At 50.1% G+C, this 13008-nt stretch overlaps 1 protein-coding gene across 8 annotated transcripts in view; it reads left to right on the top strand.

Annotated features, from left to right (window-relative positions):
* LOC115118148 (sex comb on midleg-like protein 2) overlaps window positions 1-12766 on the top strand; it is a 58362-nt gene extending 45596 nt beyond the window's left edge. For 7 of the 8 annotated variants that reach the window (XM_029646698.2, XM_065009384.1, XM_065009382.1 and 4 more), the window contains 5 exons: window positions 703-858; window positions 5404-5529; window positions 7025-7249; window positions 7740-7909; window positions 9095-12766. In XM_029646698.2, the coding sequence (XP_029502558.1) occupies window positions 703-858; window positions 5404-5529; window positions 7025-7249; window positions 7740-7909; window positions 9095-9220 (803 nt within the window). In that variant the 3' untranslated portion in view covers window positions 9221-12766. The remainder of the gene's footprint in view (window positions 1-702; window positions 859-5403; window positions 5530-7024; window positions 7250-7739; window positions 7910-9094) is intronic. The other variant, XM_029646699.2, reaches the window with a different exon arrangement.
* Window positions 12767-13008: the final 242 nt, after the last annotated feature.

The raw sequence follows: 13008 nt of genomic DNA, 5'->3' as shown, positions 1-13008 counted from the left end.
CTGCACTGACACCCCACGGACCTGCACTGACACCCCACGGACCTGCACTGACACCCCACGGACCTGCACTGACACCCCACGGACCTGCACTGACACCCCACGGACCTGCACTGACCTGCACTGACACGCCACAGACCTGCACTGACCCCACAGACCTGCACTGACACGCCACAGACCTGCACTGACACCCCACAGACCTGCACTGACACGCCACAGACCTGCACTGACACACCACAGACCTGCACAGACCTGCACTGACCCCACAGACCTGCACTGACCCCACAGACCTGCACTGACCCCACAGACCTGCACAGACCTGCACTGACACCCCACAGACCTGCACTGACACGCCACAGACCTGCACTGACACGCCACGGACCTGCACTGACACGCCACGGACCTGCACTGACACGCCACGGACCTGCACTGACACGCCACGGACCTGCACTGACACGCCACGGACCTGCACTGACACGCCACGGACCTGCACTGACACGCCACGGACCTGCACTGACACGCCACGGACCTGCACTGACCCCACGGACCTGCACTGACCCCACAGACCTGCACTGACACGCCACGGACCTGCACTGACCCCACAGACCTGCACTGACACGCCACGGACCTGTCATATCGCCAGTCAACTGATAATGACTCTGTGTTGACCTCTGTGTTTGACCACATGTTGACCTCTGCCCCTAGTGAGGATGGATGGTGGAGTTCGTCTGGTGAAGCTGCCCTCGGCCTCAAGCGCCTCCTTTGTGCTCCGCTTCCTGGAGACGCTGTGCCGCACGCTGCAGAGTAATTTCCTCTTCAGCTCCCAGCCCTTCAGCAACATATACACCTACAGTAAATATGGTAACTATACCTACAGCACCGCCAAGGCAGGTAACTGCTTCCACAGCACCGCCAAGGCAGGTAACTGCCCCCACAGCACCGCCAAGGCAGGTAACTGCCCCCACAGCACCGCCAAGGCAGGTAACTATACCTACAGCACCGCCAAGGCAGGTAACTGCCCCCACAGCACCGCCAAGGCAGGTAACTATACCTACAGCACCGCCAAGGCAGGTAACTGCCCCACAGCACCGCCAAGGCAGGTAACTGCCCCCACTGCACCGCCAAGGCAGGTAACTGCCCCCACAGCACCGCCAAGGCAGGTAACTGCCCCCACAGCACCGCCAAGGCAGGTAACTGCCCCCACAGCACCGCCAAGGCAGGTAACTGCCCCCACAGCACCGCCAAGGCAGGTAACTGCCCCCACAGCACCGCCAAGGCAGGTAACTGCCCCCACAGCACCGCCAAGGCAGGTAACTGCCCCACAGCACCGCCAAGGCAGGTAACTGCCCCCACAGCACCGCCAAGGCAGGTAACTGCCCCCACAGCACCGCCAAGGCAGGTAACTGCCCCCACAGCACCGCCAAGGCAGGTAACTGCCCCCACAGCACCGCCAAGGCAGGTAACTATACCCCACAGCACCGCCAAGGCAGGTAACTATACCTACAGCACCGCCAAGGCAGGTAACTATACCTACAGCACCGCCAAGGCAGGTAACTGCCCCTACAGCACCGCCAAGGCAGGTAACTATACCCACAGCACCGCCAAGGCAGGTAACTGCCCCCACAGCACCGCCAAGGCAGGTAACTGCCCCCACAGCACCGCCAAGGCAGGTAACTGCCCCCACAGCACCGCAGGTAACTGCCCCCAGCAGGTAACTGCCCCCACAGCACCGCCAAGGCAGGTAACTGCCCCCACAGCACCGCCAAGGCAGGTAACTGCCCCCAGCAGGTAACTGCCCCCACAGCACCGCCAAGGCAGGTAACTGCCCCCAGCAGGTAACTGCCCCCACAGCACCGCCAAGGCAGGTAACTTTGGTAACACTGTAACTAAACCTAGACAGGACCAGGACAGGTAACAAAGTGCCTATTAGAATTTGGCCATCGCTTTCATAGTGTCTTACAGGACCCTGACATTGTTCTCAAGGAAGTACATGTACATTCAATGATAAATGTTGTCTTGGACAGGGCACTGTATATATGTGTAGCTGTGTTTCACAACATCTCTACCCGGTGTCTGTACTAGCTGTGTCTACTACCCTACATATATACTGTACTCTATACCATCTCCTGCATCTTGCCTATGCCGTTCTGTACCGTCACTCATTCATATATTGTTATGTACTTATTCTTTATCCCTTTACACTTGTGTGTATAAGGTAGTAGTTGTGGAATTGTTAGGTTAGATTACTCTGTACCGGCAGTGTGTCTGTACCGGCAGTGTGTCTGTACCGACCGGCAGTGTGTCTGTACCGACCGGCAGTGTGTCTGTACCGACCGGCAGTGTGCCTGTACCGGCAGTGTGTCTGTACCGGCAGTGTGTCTGTACCGACCGGCAGTGTGCCTGTACCGGCAGTGTGTCTGTACCGGCAGTGTGTCTGTACCGACAGTGTGCCTGTACCGGCAGTGTGTCTGTACCGGCAGTGTGTCTGTACCGGCAGTGTGTCTGTACCGATCGGCAGTGTGCCTGTACCGACCGGCAGTGTGCCTGTACCGACCGGCAGTGTGTCTGTACCGGCAGTGTGTCTGTACCGGCAGTGTGTCTACCGACCGGCAGTGTGTCTGTACCGACCGGCAGTGTGCCTGTACCGACCGGCAGTGTGTCTGTACCGGCAGTGTGCCTGTACCGACCGGCAGTGTGTCTACCGACCGGCAGTGTGCCTGTACCGGCAGTGTGTCTGTACCGGCAGTGTGTCTACCGACCGGCAGTGTGTCTGTACCGCCCGGCAGTGTGCCTGTACCGACCGGCAGTGTGCCTGTACCGACCGGCAGGTGTCTGTACCGGCAGTGTGTCCACCGACCGGCAGTGTGCCTGTACCGGCAGTGTGTCTGTAGGCAGGTAAGTGTGTCCACAGCACCGCAGTGTGCCTGTACCGACCGGCAGTGTGCCTGTACCGACCGGCAGTGTGCCTGTACCCGACCGGCAGTGTGCCTGTACCGACCGGCAGTGTGTCTGTACCGGCAGTGTGTCTGTACCGACCGGCAGTGTGTCTGTACCGGCAGTGTGTCTGTACCGGCAGTGTGCCTGCCCCGGCAGCAGGTCTGTACAGACCGGCAGTGTGTCTGTACCGACCGGCAGTGTGTCCCCACAGACCGGCAGGCAGGTAACTGCCCCAGCAGGTGTCTGTACCGACCGGCAGTGTGTCCAAGGCAGTGTGTCTGCCCCCAGCAGTGTGTCTGCCCCCACAGCCGGCAGTGTGCCTGTAACTAAAACCGACCGGACCAGTGTGTCAAAGTGCCTATTAGGCATTGTGCCTGTACCGACCGGCAGTAGTGTCTTACAGGACCTGACATTGTTCTCACCGACCGGCAGTGTGCCTGATACCGGCAGTGTGTCTTGACAGGGCAGTGTGTCTGTACCGGCAGCTGTGCCTGTACCGACCGGCAGTGTGTCTGTACTAGCAGTGTGCCTACCGACCGGCAGTGTGCCTGTACCGGCAGTGTGTCTGTACTTGGCAGTGTGTCTGTACCGACCGGCAGTGTGCCTGTATTGCAGTGTGTCTGTATCCCGACAGTGTGCCTGTACCGGCAGTGTGCCTGTACCGACAGTGTGTCTGTACCGGCAGTGTGTCTGTACCGGCAGTGTGTCTGTACCGACCGGCAGTGTGTCTGTACCGACCGGCAGTGTGCCTGTACCGACCGGCAGTGTGCCTGTACCGACCGGCAGTGTGTCTGTACCGGCAGTGTGTCTGTACCGGCAGTGTGTCTACCGACCGGCAGTGTGTCTGTACCGGCAGTGTGCCTGTACCGACCGGCAGTGTGTCTGTACCGGCAGTGTGCCTGTACCGACCGGCAGTGTGTCTGTACCGGCAGTGTGTCTACCGACCGGCAGTGTGCCTGTACCGGCAGTGTGTCTGTACCGGCAGTGTGTCTACCGACCGGCAGTGTGTCTACCGACCGGCAGTGTGTCTGTACCGACCGGCAGTGTGCCTGTACCGACCGGCAGTGTGCCTGTACCGACCGGCAGTGTGTCTGTACCGGCAGTGTGTCTGTACCGACCGGCAGTGTGTCTGTACCGGCAGTGTGTCTGTACCGGCAGTGTGCCTGTACCGGCAGTGTGTCTGTACCGACCGGCAGTGTGTCTGTACCGACCGGCAGTGTGTCTGTACCGACCGGCAGTGTGCCTGTACCGACCGGCAGTGTGCCTGTACCGACCGGCAGTGTGTCTGTACCGACCGGCAGTGTGTCTGTACCGACCGGCAGTGTGTCTGTACCGACCGGCAGTGTGTCTGTACCGGCAGTGTGTCTGTACCGGCAGTGTGTCTGTACCGGCAGTGTGTCTGTACCGACCGGCAGTGTGTCTGTACCGACCGGCAGTGTGTCTGTACCGGCAGTGTGTCTGTACCGGCAGTGTGTCTGTACCGACCGGCAGTGTGTCTGTACCGACCGGCAGTGTGTCTGTACCGGCAGTGTGTCTGTACCGACCGGCAGTGTGTCTGTACCAGCAGTGTGCCTGTACCGACCGGCAGTGTGTCTGTACCGGCAGTGTGCCTGTACCGACCGGCAGTGTGTCTGTACCGGCAGTGTGTCTGTACCGACCGGCAGTGTGTCTGTACCGACCGGCAGTGTGTCTGTACCGACCGGCAGTGTGTCTGTACCGGCAGTGTGTCTGTACCGGCAGTGTGCCTGTACCGGCAGTGTGCCTGTACCGACCGGCAGTGTGTCTGTACCGACCGGCAGTGTGTCTGTACCGGCAGTGTGTCTGTACCGACCGGCAGTGTGTCTGTACCGACCGGCAGTGTGTCTGTACCGGCAGTGTGCCTGTACCGACCGGCAGTGTGTCTGTACCGGCAGTGTGCCTGTACCGACCGGCAGTGTGTCTGTACCGGCAGTGTGTCTGTACCGGCAGTGTGTCTGTACCGGCAGTGTGTCTGTACCGGCAGTGTGTCTGTACCGACCGGCAGTGTGTCTGTACCGACCGGCAGTGTGTCTGTACCGGCAGTGTGCCTGTACCGACCGGCAGTGTGTCTGTACCGACCGGCAGTGTGCCTGTACCGGCAGTGTGTCTGTACCGGCAGTGTGCCTGTACCTGCAGTGTGCCTGTACCGCGGCAGTGCGCCTGTACCGGCAGTGCGCCTGTACCGGCAGTGCGTCTGTACCGGCAGTGCGCCTGTACCGGCAGTGTGTCTGTACCGACCGGCAGTGTGCCTGTACCGGCAGTGTGTCTGTACCGACCGGCAGTGTGTCTGTACCGACCGGCAGTGTGTCTGTACCGACCGGCAGTGTGCCTGTACCGACCGGCAGTGTGTCTGTACCGACCGGCAGTGTGCCTGTACCGACCGGCAGTGTGCCTGTACCGGCAGTGTGCCTGTAGCACCATCTCTTCCCTATGCGTTTGTCTGTGTTCCAGTGAAGGAGGAGGCGTTGGAGGCCCCATCACTGAGCCAGGGGATGAAACGTCTATCTAGAGACGCATCCCCCTACGCAGCCCCCCTTTCTCCTAAACTACTGTGCACCGAGGCACACCTTTCAGAAGGTAACATCAGACAATCAGCACCTAGCACCACCGTCTACTGGCTCACATTACACACATCCAGTACATCAACACAAATCATATGTAGCTTGTTTCTCCAACCTCTTAAGACCTTTTGATGATCAGTGACCAATTCTAAAATGCATTAAATAGTTTTTTTCCTCATCAATCTCCACCCAATACCACATGACAAAGCGAAAACATTTTTTTTTTAAAATTAAAAATACAAAACAGAAATACCTTATTTACATAAGTATTCAGACCCTGTCTATATAAGATCCCACAGTAGACAGTGCATGTCAGAGCAGAAACCAAGCCATGAGGTCGAAGGAATTGTCCGTAGAGCTCCGAGACAGGATGTGTAGAGGCACAGATCTGGGGAAGGGTACCAAAACATTTCTGCAGCATTGAAGATCCAAAAGACCACAGTGACCTCCATCATTCTTAAATGGAAGAAGTTTGGAACCACCAAGACTCTTCCTAGAGCTGACCGCCCGGCCAAACTTGGCAATCGGGGGAGAAGGGCCTTGGTCAGGGAGGTGACCAAGAACCCGATGGTCACTCTGACAGAGCTCCAGTGTTCCTCTGTGGAGATGGGAGAACCTTCCAGAAGGACAGCCATCCCTGCAGCACTTCATCAATCAGGCCTTTATGGTAGAGTAGCCAGAGGGTCCTCAGTAAAAGGCACACGTCAGCCTGCTTTGAGTTTGCCAAAAGGCACCTAAAGGACTCAGACCATGAGAAACCGTTTCTTTGGTCTGATGTGACCAAGATTACACTCTTTGGCCTGAATACCAAGTCTCACGTCTGGAGGAAACTTGGCACCATCCCTACGGTGAAGCATGGGGATGTTTTTCAGCGGCAGGGACTGGAGGACTAGTCTGGTTCGAGGCAAAGATGAACGGCTCAAAGTACAGTGAGATCCTTGAGAACCTGCTCCAGAGAACCCAGGACCTCAGACTGGAGCAAAGGTTCACCTTCCAACAGGACAATGACCCTAAGCACACAGCCAAGACACAGCAGGAGTGGCTTCAGGACAAGTCTCGGAATGTCCTTGAGTGGCCCAGCCAGAGTCCGGACTTGAACCAGATCAAACATCTCTTGATAGACCTGAAAATAGCTGTGTAGCGACACTACCCATCCAACCTGACAGAGCTTGAGAGGATCTGCAGAGAAGAATGGGAGAAACTCCTCAAATACAGGTGTGCCAATCTTGTGGCAGCATACCCAACAAGACTTGATATTATAATAATAATAATATAGTTATTTTTCAAAATAATATCTTTATTTTATTATGTTTGCAAAAAAAAACAGCCTGTTTTTACTTTGTCATGATGGGGTATTGTGTGTAGATTGCTAAGGGAATAAAAATATTATTTTAGAATAAGGCTTTTGCATGGCAAAATGTGTAAAAAGTCAAGGGGATGCACTGTATCTTGGGATTGGACAGATAGAGGTTAGAGTAAGGGCCTAATAAGACAGAGGACGATGTCTCTAGCAGATACTCTGCCCCATGAGGAGAACAGCCTTCTGAAGGAGCAGTGCTTCATGGACTCTAACTCCATGATGCTGCGCAGCACCTCTGACTACCACACCCACTCCCAGGCCAGCAGCCCCTATTACCCATGCCATGGCCCCGAACGCGCCCACAGCACGCCACTGCACCGCCTTGCCTCCAACCCTGCGGACCTCCCCTGTACACACACCAACAGAGGAGTGGAAGGTAGGCCCTGTCAGAGCCTCTGTCCTCATGGTGTGTTGCTGTATCCAATAACCTGCTATGCTCTCTATGTCAGTCTGGTTGCTGCCATGGGGATAACTTTTGTTTGAAGACACACATCCCTGGAATATTTGATCATTGCAATCTCTTTGAAGTAACGTAGTGCCAACAGTAGATCGTACCATCTTAATGTTCTCTTTGAAGTAACGTAGTGCCAACAGTAGATCGTACCATCTTAATGTTCTCTTTGAAGTAACGTAGTGCCAACAGTAGATCGTACCATCTTAATGTTCTCTTTGAAGTAACGTAGTGCCAACAGTAGATCGTACCATCTTAATGTTCAAACTCCGAGCCCTGGATTTAAACAAGTCCGACATGAAATGGCTCAGAAACTATCTTATGGGCCGGGTCACTGTCTAAACCCAAAACTAATATCTGCGGATTACTATGAGCTGTAGACTAGTTCACCGTGTCTTACTGCTCTGTTCTCCAGCCGCCAGCTCCACCACGGGCCCCGAGCCCACGGGCCCTGACAGACAGACCCCCAGGGGGGCGGGGTTGGGCAGGAACCCCTCTACTTGGTCCATCGATGAGGTCATGCAGTTTGTGAGCGACGCCGACCCCTCGGCCCTGGCCCCGCACGCTGAGCTGTTCAGGAAACACGTGAGTGACTACTGACCATAGAGTTAGAGGGAAAACTACCATTCTTACTGTTATTACTGGCCATAGAGTTATAACCACTAGAGGGCAAACTACTGTTATTACTGGCCATAGAGTTATAACCACTAGAGTAGAGGGCAAACTACTGTTATTACTGGCCATAGAGTTATAACCACTAGAGTAGAGGGCAAACTACTGTTATTACTGGCCATAGAGTTATAACCACTAGAGTAGAGGGCAAACTACTGTTATTACTGGCCATAGAGTTATAACCACTAGAGTAGAGGGCAAACTACTGTTATTACTGGCCACTAGAGTTGGCCATAGAGTTATAACCACTAGAGTAGAGGGCAAACTACTGTTATTACTGGCCAGAGTTATAACCACTAGAGTAGAGGGCAAACTACTGTTATTACTGGCCATAGAGTTATAACCACTAGAGTAGAGGGCAAACTACTGTTATTACTGGCCATAGAGTTATAACCACTAGAGTAGAGGGTAACTACTGTTATTACTGGCCATAGAGTTATAACCACTAGTAAACGATTATTACTGACCATAGTTATAACCACTAGAGTAGAGGGCAAACTACTGTTATTACTGGCCATAGTTATAACCACTAGAGTAGAGGGCAAACTACTGTTATTACTGGCCATAGAGTTATAACCAATAGAGGGCAAACTACTGTTATTACTGGCCATAGAGTTATAACCAATAGAGGGCAAACTACTGTTATTACTGGCCATAGAGTTATAACCACTAGAGTAGAGGGCAAACTACTGTTATTACTGGCCATAGAGTTATAACCACTAGAGTAGAGGGCAAACTACTGTTATTACTGGCCATAGAGTTATAACCACTAGAGTAGAGGGCAAACTACTGTTATTACTGGCCATAGAGTTATAACCACTAGAGTAGAGGGCAAACTACTGTTATTACTGGCCATAGAGTTATAACCACTAGAGTAGAGGGCAAACTACTGTTATTACTGGCCATGGAGTTATAATCACTAGAGTAGAGGGCAAACTACTGTTATTACTGGCCATAGAGTTATAACCACTAGAGTAGAGGGAAAACTACTGTTATGATGGTTATATGCCAGTGTGCATGGTTTCTTCTGAATGATGCTAATTCTGGCTTATTTCTCTCTCTGCCTGTCTTTCTGCCTGCGTGTCTGTCCATCCTCAGGAGATTGACGGCAAGGCCCTGATGCTGCTGAGGAGTGACATGGTGATGAAGTACATGGGTCTGAAGCTGGGGCCCGCCTTGAAGCTGTGTCACCACATAGAGCGGCTAAAACAGGGCAAATTGTAGAGCTGAAACGCAGAATGGAACAGGGCAAACTGTAAAGGTGAAACACATATACTGAAACAGGACAAACTGTAGGGCTGAAACTGTAGAATTGTAACAGACTGAAACAGGGCAAATGGACTGAAACACAGAAAAGAACGGGGCAAACTGTAGAGCTGAAACAGGGCAAACTGTAGAGCTGAAACAGGGCAAACTATAGAGCTGAAACAGGGCAAACTATAGAGCTGAAACAGGGCAAGCTGTAGAGCTGAAACGGGGCAAGCTGTAGAGCTGAAACGTGGCAAGCTGTAGAGCTGAAACGTGGCAAGCTGTAGAGCTGAAACGTGGCAAGCTGTAGAGCTGAAACGTGGCAAGCTGTAGAGCTGAAACGGGGCAAGCTGTAGAGCTGAAACGGGGCAAGCTGTAGAGCTGAAACGGGGCAAGCTGTAGAGCTGAAACGGGGCAAGCTGTAGAGCTGAAACGGGGCAAGCTGTAGAGCTGAAACGGGGCAAGCTGTAGAGCTGAAACAGAAACTCATCCTACCACAGAATGTCCCACAGCATCTCTTACAGGTGACCCAATACTCAGCCTCTAACAGTCTCTTCAGGGGCACACAGCCCCCTCTAGCCCCCAGCCTGCACTAAGCCCTCTTTATCTCTGAGCTCTCTCACTCCGGTTAGGTTATCTGTGGTAACATGCCTCTAACATACAGACAGTGTGGAAACACATGGTGTGGATCAGTGAAAACATGCGTCGTGCATCGCTGGCACCACATTACCTCATCCCCTCCCCAGCCAATCAGAGCTGGGCAAGCCAAACACAGAAGGCTGTGATTGGTTGGATCCCAAAGCAACAGACTCTCTCCATAGTGTTTACATTGAATAGCACAGACTGACTAACCTACACTAGGACATGCTAAGACTTTTTACTGAGTAATGTTTCATCCTGCTTCTGGAGCCCAAAGATGTACAATGTTTTCTTCTATGACGTTCTGTTTTTATTATCATAAATATCCTGTTAATAAGGAGGATGTGTATATAAATTTAACAGTGACGATATTAGATGCTAAACCTGTTTACAGCTGCAGAATGTCTATTTCAATTCCTGTTAGTTCAATAATGTGTCCATGAGGCTGGATGATCTGCAGTTTAAGGCCTCTGGCCTGTTGCCATGACGGTCACTAGCCTCTCATGGTAAAGGGTGAAATGTGTTACTAGTGTTAGCAGGTGACTTTCCCCAATGTAAGATGGCCATTGTCTTAAACAGCTAAACGTGTCAGACGGACAGGCACACAGACAGTCAACCTCCAACCAGTGGAGATAATCAGGCAGTGCTTTTGAAACTCAAAATCCCTGTGAGTGTGGTGTTTGATGTGGGGATTAATGAAGGTCATGCTGTTAAAGAGATCGCCCCTTCTGGTGGTGTCAAGCACGGAGGCGTTGTCCAGAGATCGCCCCTTCTGGTGGTGTCAAGCACGGAGGCGTTGTCCAGTTTTCATCAATACAGAACTGTCGAGAAAGAGTATTTTAATTTATTTCCAGAAGTTATTTCAGATGACTGCTCAGTTATTCTAGTAGTTATTTCAGATGACTGCTCAGTGATTCTAGAAGTTATTTCAGATGACTGCTCAGTGATTCTAGAAGTTATTTCAGATGACTGCTCAGTGATTCTAGAAGTTATTTCAGATGACTGCTCAGTGATTCTAGAAGTTATTTCAGATGACTGCTCAGTGATTCTAGAAGTTATTTCAGATGACTGCTCAGTTATTCTAGTAGTTATTTCAGATGACTGCTCAGTGATTCTAGAAGTTATTTCAGATGACTGCTCAGTGATTCTAGAAGTTATTTCAGATGACTGCTCAGTGATTCTAGAAGTTATTTCAGATGACTGCTCAGTTATTCTAGTAGTTATTTCAGATGACTGCTCAGTTATTCTAGAAGTTATTTCAGATGACTGCTCAGTGATTCTAGTAGTTATTTCAGATGACTGCTCAGTGATTCTAGAAGTTATTTCAGATGACTGCTCAGTGATTCTAGAAGTTATTTCAGATGACTGCTCAGTGATTCTAGAAGTTATTTCAGATGACTGCTCAGTTATTCTAGTAGTTATTTCAGATGACTGCTCAGTTATTCTAGTAGTTATTTCAGATGACTGCTCAGTGATTCTAGAAGTTATTTCAGATGACTGCTCAGTGATTCTAGAAGTTATTTCAGATGACTGCTCAGTGATTCTAGAAGTTATTTCAGATGACTGCTCAGTGATTCTAGAAGTTATTTCAGATGACTGCTCAGTGATTCTAGAAGTTATTTCAGATGACTGCTCAGTGATTCTAGAAGTTATTTCAGATGACTGCTCAGTTATTCTAGTAGTTATTTCAGATGACTGCTCAGTTATTCTAGTAGTTATTTCAGATGACTGCTCAGTTATTCTAGTAGTTATTTCAGATGACTGCTCAGTGATTCTGGAAGTTATTTCAGATGACTGCTCAGTGATTCTAGAAGTTATTTCAGATGACTGCTCAGTGATTCTAGAAGTTATTTCAGATGACTGCTCAGTGATTCTAGAAGTTATTTCAGATGACAGCTTGTTCTAGTTTCAAGAGTAAAGGGGACATATTAAAGGGCTTTCTATCTAGGTTTCAGTTTGATATTAAAGGTGCTGTACACAGGATTTTTAAATTTAAATTTTGTGTTGTAATTTCAGAAAATGTCCATAATATATCTACAGAAATAGTGGAATGATGGTGTGTTTCACAGTATTGCTTGCCAGTGTTGTGATTGACTGATATTTGCCTCAAAATGTAATAGTTTTGACTTTAACTGTGTTATCAAGTGGGAATCGCTCTGCAATTTAAATTGTACAATGATTTCCCTACACTATTCAGTGCTTGTTTTTTCACATAAACTGAAATTGAGCGAACAGTGTAGCAACCAGGGAATAACACATTTAAAAATCCACTAAATAACACAGTCTGAATTTACAATGCAAAAATTCTACTAAAAAATCCTGTGTAGCGTCTTTTAATATTAGTCCGAGTCGGAGATATCCTCACCTGCTATTGGTCCCTGCAGGAAGTCATGTTGTCAGTTGGACCATTTGTTAAAACAGATTTATGAGTTTAACCATAAATATCAGACACAAGAATGTACATTTTTGTAGAAAATAAATATTTTAATGAAATTTATATATAAGTAGAAATGTAAAGATTATGGGTGAGGGAGGGACAATATATTTCATACTGCCTTTTTAATGCTTTATATATCTTTTAGTTGAAACGCCCTCAACATAATACAGCAGAACCTGCCTTTACTTTGAGATCTCTCAGGGCGTCTTAGTTAATACACTTTTGTAGCATTCTGTTCTGGGTATTGTAAACCATTCTTCTGTTGCTGGTGAGTTGAAGTTAAGGACTCATTGTGCCATAAAGCAACACAAGGACATAGTGATCTTGTCAAATTCTTTTAAAGCAGCTCAAATTACTTGAAAAAGATGCTGTAAGTCATGCTTGTTTATAAAGTCACACCTGAAATAAAAGTGTATTTTCTGTTTTATAGATATCCCAAATGGAAAGCAGCTTGTGTCCTCTTGTTATTGTGTATGGTCCGGAGCCATGGTCTCCAACAGGTAGATCGTGAGCTACAAGTAGCTACCAGCCCACCTATGACCTCGCCATGCAATTCTGAAAGAACATGCACTTTTTAAATATAATCCTTCACAAACTGTCATAAACAAAAATCTCCCAGCTACTAACCAATCAAAGCCACATTGATATTATCCCAGCCCTTGTAAGCCACTATCGGCTTCAAAAGCCA

The sequence above is a fragment of the Oncorhynchus nerka genome, linkage group LG24 (genome assembly GCF_034236695.1).
Source record: "Oncorhynchus nerka isolate Pitt River linkage group LG24, Oner_Uvic_2.0, whole genome shotgun sequence".
NCBI lineage: Eukaryota > Metazoa > Chordata > Actinopteri > Salmoniformes > Salmonidae > Oncorhynchus > Oncorhynchus nerka.
The sequence above is the reverse complement of the archived record's forward strand: the minus strand, read 5'-3'. Positions and strand labels throughout refer to the sequence as shown.